At 45.9% G+C, this 18,782-nt stretch overlaps 1 protein-coding gene across 1 annotated transcript; it reads right to left on the bottom strand.

The window, feature by feature from the left end:
* Positions 1-10,600: 10,600 nt before the first annotated feature.
* Positions 10,601-15,618, bottom strand: LOC123447686 (endoplasmic reticulum oxidoreductin-1-like). The gene is made up of 10 exons (XM_045124316.1): positions 15,295-15,618; positions 15,065-15,196; positions 13,442-13,697; positions 13,230-13,340; positions 12,245-12,363; positions 12,053-12,157; positions 11,739-11,941; positions 11,542-11,665; positions 11,032-11,195; positions 10,601-10,937 (listed from the first exon to the last, which is right to left on the bottom strand). The coding sequence occupies exons 1-9, from the start codon at positions 15,454-15,456 to the stop codon at positions 11,046-11,048; spliced, it is 1,362 nt and encodes a 453-aa protein (XP_044980251.1). The 5' UTR covers positions 15,457-15,618; the 3' UTR covers positions 10,601-10,937; positions 11,032-11,045.
* Between the last annotated feature and the right edge of the window lie 3,164 nt (positions 15,619-18,782).

Genomic DNA, 18,782 nt, shown 5'->3' on the forward strand with positions numbered 1-18,782 from the left:
GTGACGTTGGTGTGCCTTCGTGGTAACATCCACCTCTCTAACAGTGACTAGCTTCCCTCCAAGGAAGTGAACATCGGGATACATCTTCGTCTCAGTGACCTTGGTTATCCTTAACCCTAACTCCTTACTTGTGGTTTACTTGTGTTACTTCAGCATACATACATTGCATATTGTTTGTGCTCATTATATTGTGTTGGCTATTTCTTGTAGAAGATTAATCATTCAAGCATACCTTCTATATCCACACGTTCATACTTGCAGCTTTTGATATATCGTGTGATATAGTGTGATCTAGTATCTTGTGTTGTTCACCTACTTGTCGTGTGATATAGCTCAAGTAAGTTTGTGTAACTTACTTGTGCTTGTTAGTAACTATATTGTGTCCATCTTGGTAGATCGTGTTGTTGATACACGTTGCAGTGCCTAGTGCATTTAGGATTTGTGCTTGACAAGTACCCTCTTAGTTTATTTCTGCATTAGTTCCAAGCCAACTCCGAGGAAGTTTTTAAATAGCCTATTCACCCCCCCCCCCCCTCTAGGCGTCATCGAGGTCTTTTCATAGCTGCATCACCATTTCCTCTTCAAGGGAAAACCAATGCAAGCTCAGGACGTAGTAGATATCCATATTGGTTCGTACATATTCTACGAATATCTTTATTGGTTGAACCTCTATGTTAAGGATTCACTTAATCCCTTATAACATTCCCTTTGTCCTTCGGTATGTTACTTGCCCGAGATTCGATCGTCGGTATCTCTATATCTATTTGAATCTTGTTACCGGCAAGTCTCTTTACTCCCTCTGTAATACAAAATCACGTGTCTAACTCTTTAGTCACATTGCTTGCAAGGCTTGTTGTGATGTTGTATTACCTAGTGGGCCGCGAGATACATCTTTGTCATACGGAGTGACAAATCCCAGTCTTGATCCATGCTAACTCAATGGACGCCTTTGGAGATACCTGTAGAGCACCTTTATAGTCACCCAGTTACGTTACGACGTTTGATACACACAAGGTATTCTTCCGGTGTCACTGAGTTACATGATCTCATGGTCATAGGAACATATACTTGACATGCAGAAAAACAGTAGCAATAAAACAACATGATCACATGCTACGTTCATAGTTTGGATCTTGTCCATCACATCATTCTCCTAATGATGTGATCCTGTTATCAAGCGACAACCCTTGTCTATGGCTAGGAAACCTTAACCATATTTGATCAGTGAGCTAGTCAACTACAGGATTACTAGGGACAGTGTGTTGTCTATGTATCCACACATTTATCTGAGTTTCCATTCAATACAATTCTAGCATGGATAATAAGAGATTATCTTGAACAAGGAAATATAATAATAACTATTTTATGATTGCCTCTAGGGCATATTTCCAACAACTGCTTCGTAGGCGGTACTACCGCTAGGGTGGTAGAGCCAGCCACACAAAGCAATGGCACAATGCCACGAGACGTAATGCGGATGGAGCGGTACTATCGCTCACCCCGGTAGTACTACCGTTGGGGTTGCAGTGTAGCAGCCCACAAACCCTAATAGAAGGCAAGAGAGAAGTAGTTCCACAGAAGCGGTACTACCGCTGCGAGGAGCGGAACTACCGCAGATAAGAGGTAGTACCTCTTCCTACTACCGCTCGGGATACTGTGAGGATTCCAAGCCGAGAAAGATGGTCGAAAGTGGCACGGTAGTAACAAGTGGTACTACCGCTGGCAAGAGGTACTACCGCGCTGATCTACTAGACAGAAACCGACCAGTCCGACACAAAAATTGTCGAGACCCCGAAGGTAGCGGCACATCCCGCGACACTGGACAAGGGTACTACCACCCATAAGCGGTACACCCACTTCCTAGGGAGGTACTACCACACATAAGAGGTAATACCACTACTCGGGGCGGTACTACCACTTGGGTCTTTCCGGACTAAAACAAAGACAAGTTTGGGGCTCCAATGAAGCGGGAAAGAAACATGGGTGCGAAAGAATGTGTACATGTTGATTCCACCCAAACCTTTGTGATCCAGACCCCCTCTTAATAGTGAAGTTTTCCTACGACTCAAGTCCACCAAAAATAAAACGCAAGATAGAAATCGTCTTCACTCTAATCCACCGAGGGGCAAGAATCGTCTTGTGTCATACGATGAAATATCTGAAAGGCTTAATGCACATGATTAGTCCGTAAATGCATTGTCATCAATCACCAAACCACTAGGGTAGAAATATGCCCTTACAACTTGCCTTTTGGAACATATGCTTATAGACCTCTGCTTTTTGGTTTAAGCAATGCACCAGCTACCTTTCAAATGATTGTTGAAGTATTTATGGATGTTTCTTCATTTATGAAACTTCTTTTCATGATTGCTTAAACAACCTTGATCGAGTTATGCACAGATGTGAAGAAACTAATCTTGTCTTGAATTGGGTGAAGTGTCACTTTATGGTGAATGAAGGAATAGCCGTTGGGCATAAAATCTCTGAAAGAGGTATTGAGATAGACAAAGCTATAGTTGATGCAAAAAAGTGTCATTTGCTAAATATATTAAAGGTATAAGAACTTTCCTAGGTCATTTTGGTTTCTATAGAAGGTTCATAGAAGACTTTTCTAAGATTTCTAGGCCTCTTACCAATATTTTGCAAAAATATGTACCATTTTTTATGATGATTGTGTAGAAGCCATTGCAATACTTAATAGTGTTGATCATAACATATCTATTAAAATGCTTAAGGATGTTATCTTTCTGAGGTTTGGAGTCCCTAGATATTTAATGACTATTGGTGGTTCACAATTTATTCATTGTGCATTTCGTAAACTCTTATTTAAATATGATGTTAACCATAGAATTGCTTCTCCATATATTCCTCAATATAGTTGTCAAGTTGAATTGAGCAATAGGGAAATAAAATTAATTTTGCAGAAGACCATTAATAGATCTAGGAAGAATTGGTCTAAGAAACTTGATGATGCATTGTGGGCATATAGAACTGCTTATAAAAATTCCATGGGTATGTCCCCCTATAAAGTAGTTTATGGAAAGGCTTGTCATTTACCTATAGAATTGGAACATAAGGCTTATTGGGAAATTAAAAAACTTAATTTATGACTTTAAACTTGCTGGTGAAAAGAGGATATTTGACATGAGTTCTCTCGATGAATGGACAACACATGCCTATGAAAATGCCAAGTTGTTTAAAGAGAAACTTAAAAGATGGCATGATAAAAGAATACAAAAATGAGAATTTAATGTCGGTGATCAAGTTCTATTGTACAAGTCTCATTTTACATTTTTTGCAGGAAAGCTGCTCTCCTAATGGGAAAGACCCTATATGATCGAGGAGGCTTATCGCTCTGGGGACATCAAGATCAACAGTGCTGAAGGCAGTAATCATAAGGTGGTTAATGGGCAAAGAATCAAACATTATATTTCAGGCACACCGTTTAACAAGGAAATCAACATTATCCAAATGATAACACGGGAAGAGCACATAAAAGAGTCCTTCCAGAACGCTCGAGAACCCTGAAAAGGGGTAGGTATGTGGTAGGGTAAGAAAAGTGACTCAAAAAATTCCATAAAAGCATTTATTTCTTTGATTTGGAATATTTAAAATAATACAAAAATAATAGACAACCGGGAAAGTGTACGAGGAGGCCACAAGCCTGTGGACCGAGCTTGTGGGCCCCTCATGGACTTTCCCGACTTCGTTATCTTCTCGTAGACTTGTCATGCACGGGATAAATCTATTATATATACTCCTCGCTGTTTTGACTAACGTATCACAAGTGTTTACTCTGTTGTTGTTTCGGGCTATCTATTTTCCATCATAAATTGTCATCGTCCTCCTCCAACAATGTTTGGGACAATACTTGGTTGCTACATATGGAGCTCGAAAGAGAAGGAAATGAGGAAGTCATCTCAGAAGAAGGCTCTTTTGATTCCATGAAGGTGCAACCCCCTGCTTCGGAGCGTGGAACGTTTGCTGGCATCTCTACCTCTCTGAATCCTTGTCCACCCATGGTAAGAACAAGTCAATGAGTTCAAGGGGTGCAAGATGTATCCAATTTAAGGAGACCCCTCGACAGGTTACATGGAAATAATTTTCATAATTTAATTTATAACTATGGGGCCGAGAATACATCCTTCTTGCATATACCATCCAATTGGGACATCTCTTGTCCAAGCGAAAGTGATGCGGGAAAAAAAACTTGATGGCGAGAGAATCAAGTTTATGGTGAAAGCACAAAGAACACCGCAATGATTCAACGGTTACTTCGGTAAATGCAGCGCGTGAAGGATGTCATGCTTGCTATCATGAAAAACGGGCCTACAACTTCTTCACCACCATCATTCAAGAAGGAAACTTAAGTACACTTGTATGGGCACCACCCTTGACTTATTCCAAACTTGGAAGCGGTGTCCTGGTATTGTATCACCATCACTTCTTATCATAATTACCTATTTCAATATGATCCTTAGTTGTCCTATGATCTACAAGAATAAAGCTTTGCCGCGAGAGTGACGCCAACTTAATAGCCACCTTCAAATTTCTCTGGTTGAAGTCAAAATTAGCCGGCTAGAGCGATAAAACAACAAGGTGGCACGTGTGTGTAAAACGCCTTCTTATCTAGTGTATTCCCCTGGGTTGTACACACGCCTTATCAGTACAGAGGGCACCTGCTCGTGTGAGCACGCCATAGTAAACGACATTTCTCCTTAACCTCTTAAAACCCTAAACGATATGGCATGTTACATTCGCAACGCCAATCGGATGAGCGTGTTCTATGTTTGCCACATTGGTGGCCGGTCATCGGGGACGCTAAGGTGGAAGGCGTGCAGATGTGTAGGTTACACGCCTAATGGTAAGGCGCTAAAGTAGGGGGTCAAGCAACGAGATAAGATTTATGGGAGGCCAGTGCGCGACATAAGATCGTTTTGGAGTCATTCAGTAAAAATAATACAGTACTATACGTTGAGCTGTTTTTTTAAAACTATATGTAGAGCTTTTTTTAATAACTATATGCAGAGCTTCTTCCTTTCGGTTGCGCCGCAGATCAAAGCTGTAGTAAACCTCCTAAAAAAGATGTAGTAAACTTGCAACTCCGCCGCGCTGCATTCCGCGAGAGGGTCAGGCGCTGCAAGAATGGTTGCCGCTCTTAGGTTTGAACAACGTTGGATGGCCCGATCGCGCCCAGGCCTCCGAAAGGCGAGGAGATCGGCCATCCATCGAAGGGACCGGCCAAGCAAGCTGCTGCGCAACACCCTTCCCCTCTCCTCCCGACACAAACATTTGGGAGGTAGACCGATCGTGATAACCACGCCAGATTTGCAGAACAAGAAATGCAACCGAGAGCACAGCGCGCACACCTCTTATTAGGGCATCTTCAACGGTTTGTTGGTTAGCTTGTTGGTAAAATATGTCATGTCATCAGTCAACACCTTAACATACAACTACTTCAATGGGTTGTATCTAGTTTGCCCAATAAGATGTGAGGTAATAAGGTGCTCTGTCATTCAACATTGGAGCTTGTGCAAGGGTGTTGGTTAATTTACATACAACCTTGCTCTCTTTCTTCATTTATTGCATGACACATCATCAAAAATCCTATGTGTCAAAATTACCAACAGCTATCTTACAACAATTGGAGATGCTCTTAGTTGCCGCGTAAATTCGAAACAAGTACAATAAGGTACAGTCAGCAGGCTGTAAGATTTAAAATACTACTCCCTCCGTCTTAAAATAAGTGTCTTAAGCTTAGTATAAATTTGTACTAGAGCTTATACAAAGTTGAGACGGTTATTTTGGGACGGGGAGTATTTTTTGATGAGTTGAATGAGAGAGAAGATGATAGAGAAGGAAAGCGGGCTCTTCGTGAAGAGCCGGCTCTAGCACGTGCTCCTAGGTGCTTTGTGAGAATGAAAAGTGGACCATATATGATAAAAGTAGTACTCTTTTATAACTAACTATTATACAATCTAACTATAAGATGGACTATAAGACTGCTGCTATACTATTAACCATGCTCTTACAGACACGTTGTGAAACCGCGCCCCCAAGGCCCAAGCTGGCCTTATTCTCTCGGGAAAACTAGTCCTTCACGTGCCACATACATACGCTCTACTTCTCGATCCGCGTGCAGGTCCAGGTGGCGTCCGCGTGTACCAAGCAGCACACCCACGTGGCCGGTGTCCACCCCCCGCCCCCGGAGCATCAAACCACACACTGTTCACGTGCGCTAGCTCACGCATACAGTATTCCCGAGAAATTCCTCCCCAGAGACCACCAGAGTCCATCGAAGCTCCATCGCATCCACTACGAGCACAAGACAAAAAAAACCTCATAAAACAATACAAATCCTTTGATATTCTCAACGCGACACACCGGGCAAAAGGATCATCACACACGTCAGATGACTGTTAGAGCAACTCCAACGGCCGAGCCAAACGGATTTGTTCGTTTGGGTCAGCCGTCTGTCCGGCATTTGTCCTGTTTTAGATTTGAATCGACGGTACATCTGACGCGCCGACCCATTTCTTGTCCATAGTCAACGTATTTAAAAAAAAGATTCGCGACCGATCATGCGAGCAGCCATGTTTCATGCCAGCAACATGCCAACGCCGGCATATAATGCTGGTCTCAAAAAATAGCACCACGTTTATGCTGGCGCACTCGTCAGCCGGCCGGCAAACATGCCAGCACACACAAAAAGGTGGGACTTGAGTTCGACCACGTCATTGCGGCCCCGTGGTCAGCACACCTGCTAGCATCCAAAAAATATGGCGCTCGCCGCCATAGATCACTCGTTGTCGAAGTTGAGCATGTTGGCCTGCATCTTCTCGAACCACGGCCTCTTTCTTGGCGACACGGTGTTGAGATCCACCTTGATGATCTCCACCCCGGTCATCATGCTCGCGAGAGCCACTTCTTTGGCCTTGGTCTTGGCGTTGGCGGCCTCGCCCTCAAACAAAGGCTCTCCTTCGATGTCACACTCGTCCTCTTCCTCTAGCACGTAGTCCTCCGGGAACTCATGGTCGAGAGGGAAGCCGTCCAGGTCCAGACCGACACCGAGCTGATCACGCATGAAGGCGGCCTGATCTTCGTTGTAGCCTTGGCCATCCTAGCTTTGTGTCTCGTCGGGATCGAAGCCAGTGGCCTGCGCACCACCCTCGAAGATCATGTTCTGCATGTAGTCGTCGTTGCCGGCGACCGGCATTTCGTCGAACAGGTTGCGCGCCCGGCAGCTGGTCGGCTGGCGTCTGCCTCACACGTTTCCTCGCGCCTCCGGATGACGAGCCACCGACCACCGGTGTGGCGTGGAGGCCGATGGTCGTGGGCGTGGGTGTGGAAGGCGCGACCACGCTCACCTCGGGCGAGCACTCCCCCGAGAGGCGGGAGGCCTGCGGGTAGACGTGGAAGCCGGACACCGGGTTGCAAGAAGACGCGCGGGGTGAGTCGGGCAACAGCGCACGAGGGAAGGCGGATGAGCCGGTGCTGACCGCGGCGGCCACGACGGTGTTGAGGAGGCCGTGCTGGCTAGGGTTTAACCCCAACATGCAGAACGCCTCCCTCGTTGCCGCCGAACAGTGATGGTCGTGGGCGCGGACGTTGGTGACCTGCTGCTGCATGGCGGCCGCCGCGATGGCTTCATCCCTCGCGGCCGCTGCGTGCCTCCGATTCTTCCTCTTGACCGACTCCTTTGCCCATTGTTCGATCGTCAACACCTTCTTCGGCTTCAGCGCGGCGGTCTTCCAGGAGGCGCGAGGCTTGCCTTTGTCGGACGCGAGGGAGGCCAGGTCGGCTGCGGCGTCGAGGTCGAGGTTGCCGTCCATGGCGGGCGCGGGGCGGCAGCGGACGTGGGGCGAGAGCGCGCGCGGACGGGAGGGTTTTTGAGGGGGGGGGGGGGGTGGAGGAAAATGGCGATGGAAGCCATCAACCGACAGGCCTGAAGAGAGGAGTAGGCGCGCGCGCGAACGTCTATCTCGTGTACGCGCCGACGCAAATCCAGTCCAAAATTGAGCCGGAAATGGATCGCCAGACGGATGCCAAGCGAACGTGCGTCTGTTTGAATCAACGTTGTGGGCCGATTTTTATGTCCGCATTGACCCAAACGAACAACGACGGACCAAATTGATCGTTCCATTAAAACTGATTTGAGTACCTACGAACAACCACCACCACCAACAACACCACCACTTGAATTCAAAACTCCCATCATCGTAGAGAAAACGGATGGTGGTACCGTGGTAGCACCGTTCGGCTGCTCGGCTGGCTAAACGGACGGGCCCGGCATATTCTGCTTTGAACTCCGGGCCCAAGAGCGTGAGGACACGGATCGCATGGGCCTACCCTGCCGGATGCATATGCAGTAAGTATTAATATTACTAAACGATATCTCTCGGAAAGAAGCAAACAAACAAGCTGGCGCTGCTTGGTTGCTGTTCCCCTGCTGCCTGCGCCTAAAAGCTAGTAGTAAGCCGCTTCGTTATTCGGAACGACGTGTTTTTTGGCGCATGAACCATCGCTTTCACTCGCGGCTTGTCCACGTCACCAAGGCCAAGCCAAGCCAACCCTAGTCCGGCCAGCAGCCGGTGACTAGTCCGTCGGTCAGATCACCGTGCCATTGCCATTGCCATTGCCATGCCATGATGGGTTCCCCTTGGACTAGTTTAGTCCCGGGAGAAAAATCCAAAGAGCACGCACGCATGTACCTCCCTTTGCTTTCTTGTCTGCGGCAACCTGCAAGAGAGAACGGCTTGCGTGCTCGCAGTTTTGCTGAGTTCGTCTTCTAGACAGCAAATATCGGCATTTCGTCTTTCTTTTTCCTTTACTTGGCGGCTCAAGTCGATTACTACTAACCGGTGGCATGATGCTTCTCGTGCAATGTCTCGACGAAAAATGCTACCCCCTTCAATCATACCCCCTCTGTAAATTAATATAAAAGCATTTAGATTATTAAAATAGTATTCTAAATACTCTTATATTAATTTACGGAAGGAGTACTTTGTAAGTTTTGCAGTTTTGAACTAAGGTTGAACTTTCGGATCGAAGGAGTAGCGAATACTCTCTCCATCCCGTAATATAAGAGCGTTTTTTGACACTAAAAGAGTGTACCCTGATATACGCATCATCGATAAGGGAGGCTGGCACAGCAGGGCCAAAAGGAAACCAACCCCAGACTTGAAACCCGCAGGTGAAAACGCATGCTCCATTTTCTTTGTAAGCAAATGATTATCATGGCACGCGCCACAGAAACTGTGACCACTTTCCCGCCACAAGATGCAGCGTGGCGCCGCTTGATGCTCCGTAAGGCTGTGTAAGGCTGATGGGAGCTGCCGGCCGGCCGGCCTTGTCCCGGCGCCGTGGAAGTCGCTGGGCGAGATCAAGATGAAGTCTGCCGGTGCTCGATCACATTCACGGGAGTGCCTGACAGCCAGCCATGAGTGGCTTTCAGGCGGCGCCCACAGCCTACACCGGCGAGATACCCTCCGGCGGGGCCGTTCCTTTGACCGACTGTTGGGCGGGAGCCGGGGGGGCTCCGACGGCGGCCGGCGAGGTCCTGCCCTCTGCCACAAGGGCGTCAAGAACCTGCACGTACCTCGGGCATTTCATTCATATATTGCCGGTATCTGCTGCTGCTGCTGCTTCTGTTACTACTGTAACCGTGTTCAGTTACTTCTGCCGCGCCATGGGAGCGTGGATGTGACCAAGCTCTTCCTTACGGACATTGTTGGCTACAGCGACGACGGGCCTCTTCGTTTCCTCGCCGCGCCACTGACCTGTCTGCGGCAGGCTTGACATATGTATGTGCCAAAGTAGCCTGATACAAGGAAGCTCCATAAGCGACCACTGTGTATCCCACTAGCTCCTGCTCTCTGCGACACAACCAACATGTGCAAACTCCAGCGCCATCCCCATAATAGGTTGAACATATAATAGTCACAATGTACAACAATGTTTGAAGTTACAAGGCGTCATCTATCACTGTTCTGCTGGTGGTAGGACCTCTCACCTCGGCTACCTCCTGACAAGTGACAACAAGATTCTCACCCAGTGGTGCATAAAATCTTCCGATATCATAGCGGCAATCTTATGTACTCCCTCTGTCCCATAGTATAAGAACGTTTTTAACACTAGTGTAGTGTCATAAACGCTTTTCTATTATGGGGCAGAGCGAGTAACTCATTTAGTCATTTCGGATGAGATTTTAGGCCCTGTTTGGTTTCAATAAGTCACCTGACTTATAAGTCGGGTGACTTAAAACCAATGACTTATAAGTCACGCCTGTTTGGTTGTCATCTGACTTATAAGTCACATTTTCATGCAAAAATGGGTGACTTATAAGTTTTAAGTTGGGATGGAGCAACTTATGACTTATAAATTGGGGTGACTTATAAGTTGGGTCTGTTTGGTAAAATAAGTCACTTTTTGCACTTTTCAACTTATAAGTTGGTGACTTATTTGAAACCAAACAGGGTCTTAGTTGTTACAAACTGGCGACCACGACACACGCTATCTTTTCATCATTTCCAAGAACAATGGAGAACATGTATCATCAAGTCGATGAAACATACCAACCGTTTGGATTGACAAGCGGCCCTACCTCGTTAGCAGTCATATGTATTATCAGTCAACGGAGGAAAGATAAGTTCTCAGAAAAAAAAAAGGAATGATAAGATGTTGCTAACTGGAAGTTCGACTGAAAAGAGGTGAAATCTACACTACATACAAAATTTGAAAGGGACATCTCCCACTAAAACTGAAAGAAAAAAGGGGTAAACTTGTCTTTGTTTGGCTTCCAAAGTTTTCTACCATATATCTTTTGTCTACGATTTGTAGAACCCTAGGAAGCTGCTCCCTGCATGTACATCACTCTCCCAGTATGGAGAAGAGGAGTTATGAATACAGCTTGCCCACTTACATCTTTGCAGAATTACCTGTAGAAATAAATAGATAGAAGAACCAAGGATGTGAGGAATCAAAGTCAGGACAACAAGTCTATACCACTGAAGGGCAGGAGAGAACACTTACGGTTTCACATTTGGTCAGGAGGCACCCTTTTGCAAAGTTGAAAAGCTCTGTTGTTTAATGATTTCCTGGCTGGATGATCCTGTTTCATGTACAAATTTGACAGATTCCGACAGCCTGTTCAGAAGATTGACCAGTGCAATGACCTCATTTCGCTGCAGCTGGAACTGAACGATTACCATGAAACATTATTAGACAAATTGTCATGGTGAACATCCAAATGAACTCAAAAGGTAAACCTGTTATTCCATAGGAAATGTAGATAACGATACATCAAAGCATCATGGACTGTGAGCTAGTGTCGTATAAAGACGGTATGTCAAAGACAACTTTCAACCAACCATAAATCATATACTCCCTCCGTCCCGGATTACTTGTTGCAGAAATGGAGAGAAATAGATGTATCTAGAACTAAAAATACGTCTAGATACATCCATTTCTCTGACAAGTAATTCCGGGCAGAGGGAGTATATTGGAAAGCGGTCGTGGGTAAAATGCAGTTGAACAGCATACCTGTTGATTCAAATTGTTCTCTCCATCAACAGAAAAAAGAATCTTCAGCGCTGTTCCAAGCCCAAGAACTTGAAGCTTTCCCCATAATCGACACTTCTCACAACCAACACAGTCCATAATTGCACTATGAACACAATGTGGTTTCAAGTTAGTGAAACGCACAATATAAATTAAAGCAGAGAGATTAAGGCGCATACCTAATATTTCTAAATTGCTTCTGAATCTCCTGCTTCAACTCAGGGCCATTTTCACCTTGCCAGAGTTTTGCTTCATCAAAAGGTAACGGGCATGCAGATCTTAACTTCTGGTTATAAAGCAGTTGCCTCACTAAAGATTGTGTTTTCAAGTCCTCTTCGGGATTGCCAGTGTTGTACTCTGCCTGCTCAAGGTAATCTGCTGCCTAAAAGATTGGAAACAAAATTGTCACTCACAACAAGCTTCAGGCCAAAGCAACTCTACAAATTAATCTTAAAATCAGAGATTAAGTTTTAATCAAGAAAGAAAGAGGAACCTTAGTCACTGCCCGAAGAACAAATAGGTATGTGAAGTACAGATTTTCGACACGTTCTGGATACTTCAGAACACGGTCATGCAACAATGAAAGATTATGTCCCCACTGTAATCACATACACCAAACTTGTCAAAACAACTACAAAAATCGTCTAATAAACACCAAATTAAGTGTAGAGTAATGGATAGATACCAAGTTAGCGGATTCGTCAAGAAGATAATCATAAGCAATGTGTACAGATATTGAGGAGTGCAATCCTGAAATCAGCTTGTAAAGCGCCTTCTTCTCCTGGCACATATCTTCTGAAGGATCTGCGAAAATAAATGAAGTTTGAATAATGCTTGTCCAGATAATTGTAGTGATATAAGCTGTTAAGCTTCATGCACTAGCCAACGCAACGAAAAGTCCGAACTGATGGAAAGGGCTGGCAATCGACATATAGGGCCTGTTTGGTTCCCAGCCTAAGATTGCCACGCTTAACCTTAGTCATGCCACAACATCTTAGGCGTGTGTTTGGTTCATTGCCACACTTGTGGTGGCCATTTTGTTAGCCATACTTTGCCTAAGGTTAGTTGCGGCAAAGTTAGAACCAAACAGGCCCATACACTTCAACACCCCCTCTCACGTGTGAGGCAGAAAGTCAACTCGCGGATGATAAATTGCAAAAGCCATGACTTGAACTCAAGACCTTAGCTCCAATGCCATGTTAAGCTTCATGCACTAGCCAACGCAACCAAAAGTCTAAACTGATGGAAAGGGCTAGGCAATCCACATATACACTTCAACAACGCTATACATTACACCATCCAACTTGGCTAGGACAGGCAACTACCATACCAGAGAAGAGGAATAAATAAGCAACACACACTGCTAATAAGTGGTTGTTTAAAGCAGTGCCAGCAGACTAGAACTTGAAGGTACTTCCTTTTGTAATAGAAGTATATATCCCATAGAAGTAACCATCCAATCTTAATCTTAGAGAAGAACTGCACAAGTGAACTTAGTTGAATTGCTGTGCATTCTCTAAGAGAAGGATCATGCAACTTACAGGCACGTCAATGATTCATTTATGATTTAATACGTTGTGGACTCAGCCATAATGTACTTACAAACAAAAGATTCTATACAACTGCAGTCAGAATGGACATGTGAGAAAAAACAGAGAACATGTGCTTACATTTTGGGCAATTTTCTTTGTAGATAGCGTCCCATATCCTTCTAGCTGAATCACCAGTATAACCAGTATAACGTTCAGGATTAAGTTGAAGATTCACATAAGTCATCTCAGCTGGAACAGGGATAATTTTTTGTTAATCATCAGATTTTCCGGGATGCATAAAGAAGAACTAAAGGAAGAACAACATACAAAAATTAGGGTAAACAATGTACCATTATCCGTCTCGTCATCAGATGTCCATGGATTATCGGTTTCGACCCACCCTTTGAAAACCTTGGTGTCAAGAGTTCTATCAACCGTGGCTTCTGGTTTTCCTTCTTGACAGATCATGTTTTCAGGAGAAAGGCCACTGTAAGGCTTCTTGAATGGTTCGGGAAATTCATTATCTGGGCACTCGCATACACTACAGTCCCTAAGCCGACACATTCCATCATCAGGCCAAAAAGGGCAGTCACACCACAACTTAACCTAACAAAGGAAATAAATAACCCAAGACTTAGAACAAATAAATGAATGTTTGGAATGTTGATATTCAGGGATAGCATTTCTGCACAATCATATAGTAGCTAACAATTATAGTAAGGTAAACGTTTGTGGCCGGTGCGCCGGCCGAACCGTTCGGCCGGCCGCACGCGACCCGCGCACACAGCTGACTTGGCATGCAACTTTTTTCTCGTCTAAATTTGTTGCAACCAGCGTTCATATTTGCTACAAGCGTTTTTTATTTGCTACATTTGTCCAGTAAAAAAAACTGCATATACGTTTGGTTGCAACTCGAGTTCGTTGGATTTTTGCTACAACTGGCGTTTTGACTTTTGCTACAACCGTGTTATTTTTTGCGACAACCGGCATCATTTTTTGCTGCAACCGTTCACTAAAAAAGTTGCATACACGTTCACATAGATATTTGCTACAACCGGCGTTTGACTTTTGCTACCACGCACCATCAGCTTCGTGTTTTTGCTACGATCACGCAAATATTTTTTTTGGCTACAACTTTTTTTTTGTTGCAACCGTTGACGAAATTGCTGCATCGTGGACGAAATGTGTTGCATCGAGGAAAAATTGCTGCATGGAGATCTAACGGTGCGGCCCGCGTACAGCTGGCAGATCGGGCGGCCCGCGCGCGGCCGGCCGAACGATTCAGCCGGCGCGCCGGCGCAGAGCATTGCCCTTATAGTAACCATAAAACATGTATCATTGCCTATGTTATCCTTAGCAGCAGCAACATCAAATAACTAACATATATCAATGGCTTATCCTAAAACAAATAACTGGTTTGGTGCTCTATCACTTGGCTAAAAGGCCATCATCCTTATCCGAGCTAAGAATGATGTATGAAAGAAAGGGATAGGAACCTTGAGTCGCCCTAAGAGACCAAACAGCTATCATCATATTATGCTCAGTCCTCCATATCAGGATGTATTTTTTATATTGCTAACTTCAAAAGGCCCTAAAGGTCTGACCCTTGAGCTTGATGCTCTAATCAAGCAACCAGCACTCTTTTTCCACATCAAACCTAATCGACACGTCAAAAAAAGGAACCATATAAATTCAAGCCAGATCGTGCAGTGACCTAGTGGAGAATTATACAGTTGTCACCGGTCTCCCACATATCCAATTCCGTTACACAAATAGAAGAGCGGAAAAAATGACTCCATAGTTACGGAGCAAACGGCACGGTCAAACATACACCACTACATAATTCTAGCATGTCGAGCTGGCTATCACAATTCTGAACATCGAAACATCACGATATGCATTTCCCATAAGCTAGGTTACGCATAACAAAACAGAACAAAACCGTTAAAAGCAGAGCAGCAAAATCTGCTTACCTTGAAGTACCTGAAGAAGGGCAGAGCGACGAGGTCCTGCAGGATGGGGTTGAGCACCTCCTCGTTGATGGCGTCCACCGTCTCGTAGTCGCAGCAGCAGTCCTCCACCATCCCGGTGTACTTCCTCGCGCCCTGACGAAACGCCGTCGTCGAATCAAAAACCTCCCCGAGCAGGAACCCAAAATCACGAGACCGAGGGCAGGGAAGGGGAAGGGGGGGAGGAGCCTTACGGGGCAGCCGCAGCCTCCGCCGCGCGAGAGGGACGAAATGGAGGGGAAGCTGCGGGAGCTCACGGCCACGGCGAGGAGCGCCACGAGGAGGGCCGCCGCCCACCGCCTCCGCCGCCGCCGCGCGGCCCCGCCGTCCGCCGCGGGGGCGGGCTCCTCCGACATCCCGCGACTCGCCGGGGTGGGGTGGAAGGTTCTGGGAGCGAGCGAGATCTGGCTGGACGGCGGCGGAAGGATTTTCCTCGCCGTGTCCGCGGCCGGGGGCGCTGGCGGTTGGGAAATTGCGTGGGCTGCTGGGGTGGTACTAATGCGGGGGCTGAAGCGGAAGAATCCGCGTGCGTGTGCCTCGGTTTTTGCCTTTGATTGTCGGAACCGGCATTGCTGGACGCGGGACGATGGATCGGACGGCGTGAGTGAGCCTGGGCGCGGATGGACGGGTGGATGCTGCCCGATGACGTGTCCGTGAACCTGTGGGCCGCGTTTGACCATCGGCTCATTTGGCCAGCTCGCACGACACGTTAACTAACTGAAAAACGTCGCACGGTGCCGACGTGAAAAGAGAGGGGGGAAAAAAGACTTCGCACGGTGCCTTGGTGGGGTTGGCGTCTAGAAGAAAATCTCTCCCTCGTGTTCCTCTACGTGCACACCATTTTCTCCGCCGGCCTCCAAATATGTCTCTCTTTCAGTCGCTGTCAAGTCTCAAACTCTCAAATCCCCAATTCTCCATGTACCAGCCGCCTGACCTGGTCTTCTCCCCTCATAATTCAGAGAAATTTTTGTTTTTGCCACTTTAGCTTTTATTTACCAATTTTTCTTATGTCTGACATTCTGTTTTTATCACTCTTAAATATATATGTCCATGGGTCGGGCCGGGCCGGGCTTGGGTCGGGCCCTAAAAAGCCCATGGCAGAAAAGTGAGGCATAGGCCCGGCCCTGGCCCTGCCATCGGGCCTACTTTGAAGCCCAAGCTCGACCCATCTGTTGAAAAGCCCGTCGGTCTTGGGGCCGTGGGCCGGACTTCTTCCTTAAAATACCTATATGTCAAACCCAAGCCCGGCCCGGCCCTGCTGGTGGGCTCAAAACTCACGTCCAAGTTCAGCCCACTAGCAAGCCCATAAGGCCTAGGCCCTGGATTTTGGGGCCGGACCTGGCCGGACTGGTCAGGTCGGGCCGGAGATGTCCAAGTATACTCTTAAAGCATCTTTAGCACATCCTTAAAAACCGTGATACTTAAACTGTAATAAGGATCGAGAAAATCAGGGTTTAAAGGTTAAAATCGGCTACGACGGAACAAAGCTAGCAGACCTGAACGGTAAATAAGAATATCCCCCAAGATCCTCGCCGCGCCACCCGTCCTTGCCCACGCAGCTAGCCCGTCGCTCGTCCGCCCGCTTGCACGCGCTCGCCTCCGCCTACTGGCGAATCTAGCATTACAATCAAGAGTAGGCTCAAAATAGCAAGTTTCTAAGCCTAATTAGCAATTGCATTGTGATTTTTGCATGTAAAGCATCTAAATATAATTTTTTGGTGGTATAGTTAGGTGAAATATGTTTGTGGAGGGTAGGCTTAAGCCTGATGATGCCTACCTAGTAGACTCGCCACTGCTTGCGTCGCGCCACTCAGATTGCTCGCCCGCTCGCGCGCGCCTGTGCAGCTGTAGCTCGCCCGTCGACGTCGCACACTGCTCGTCCGAGCCCACCGGCCGCCGACCCCATGTGCGTCGCCGCTCTACGTATGCCACCATGAGAAATTGGACAGGGCACTCTCAAGCTGGATGAGATTGAGGCGAGAAAACGTAAAGAGAAGGTCGAACTTCACCGCAACCGCAAGAAATAGATGGTTGGAGCCCTTTGGTATGGATGGCGGCGCGTGTGGATAGCGGAGAATTCCGGCCAGTTTGTGGCTTGTATACTGCCCTTCAAATGGTATAAATATAGGAAAGTTTTATTTTTTCCAATCTAGCTTTTGTCAAAAAAAATATGTCACTCTAGATTTTGACATTTCACGTTTGTCACTATTAGCTTTTGACAATTATCACAGTTTTCATTGTGTGTTATAAAAAAAAAATTAGGGTGGCAATTGTGATAAATTTTTAAAGCTAAGGGTGGCAAAAATGAAAGAAAACTATTTTACTTTTGCCATGGAATGGTAATTGTGATCATTGTTAAAAGCTAAGAGTGACAAAAGTGAAATGTCAAATTCTAAAGTGGCATAAGGAAAGTTGATAAAAACTAGAGTGGCGAAAACAAAAAATTTCCCATAAATATAGGTGGGAGGCTCGCATTTTCAGGTTCCTGTAAAATGTTTACGGTTCCACACATTTTTAAAGGGTCTGTTCAGGACAGAAAATTGGTTCGAAACCGTAAACCCGCTGGAATTTTACACGTTTAGCATTTTTACGGTACCTGCTAGAGATGCTCTTAGCTTTTGACAATTATCATTTTATGGCATACACAAAAAGTTTAGAGAGGCAATTGTGATACATTGTCAAAGCTAAGAATTGCAAAAGTGAAATAAAATTATTTTGCTTTTGCCACGGAATGTCAAATGTCATAATTGTCAAACGCTAAGAGTGACAAAAGTGAAATGTCAAAATCTAGAGCGCCATATTTTTTTTAGCAAAAACTAGAGTGGCAAACACAAAAAAATTCCCATAAATCATGCACGCACGCAGAGCAGCAACACAAGACGTGTCTTCCTCTTCGTCCCTAAGGACATCTCCAACAGCAATCCGCAAATTTTCTTCCTCAACCGTCCATGAACAAGGGGATCAATATAGTGACCCAAATGCGGGAGGGCGACATGCAACGCGCCGCATACATTTTGTGAACAACTCGACCCAACAAGATGAAATTTATGCAAACACGATCGGATTTCATGCAAACATGATGAATTTCATACAAACACGATGGATGTCATCACATTTCGAACATATTTTAAGTAGAAAGATAAGAATATGTGCACGTACACGTGCACGGAACTCCATTCACCGACCCGGACATGCCCCGAGGCACTCCTCGGTCAATATCCAATAGCGGGACCTGGATGCCCATATTGGATCCTACATATTCTCCAAAGATCTTATCGGTTGAACCTCAATGTCAAGTATTCATATAATCCCGTATGCCATTCCCTTTGTCTTTCGGTATGTTACTTGCCCGAGATTCGATCGTCGGTATCCGCATACCTATTTCAATCTCTTTACCGGTAAGTCTCTTTACTCGTTCCGTAATACAAGATCCCGTGACTTACACTTAGTCACATTGCTTGCAAGGCTTGTGTGTGATGTTGTATTACCGAGTGGACCCCGAGATACCTCTCCGTCACACGGAGTGACAAATCTCAGTCTTGATCCATACTAACTCAACGGACACCTTCGGATATACCTGTAGAGCACCTTTATAGTCACTGTCGTGGGTATAAGCCTGACAGTAGATGTGTAGGGTACGAATGAGATGGGCAGAGTCCTAGCTACGGCGAGGTTGTATGAG

The sequence above is a fragment of the Hordeum vulgare genome, chromosome 4H, assembly GCF_904849725.1.
Source record: "Hordeum vulgare subsp. vulgare chromosome 4H, MorexV3_pseudomolecules_assembly, whole genome shotgun sequence".
In the NCBI taxonomy this organism is placed as follows: Eukaryota; Viridiplantae; Streptophyta; class Magnoliopsida; order Poales; family Poaceae; genus Hordeum; species Hordeum vulgare.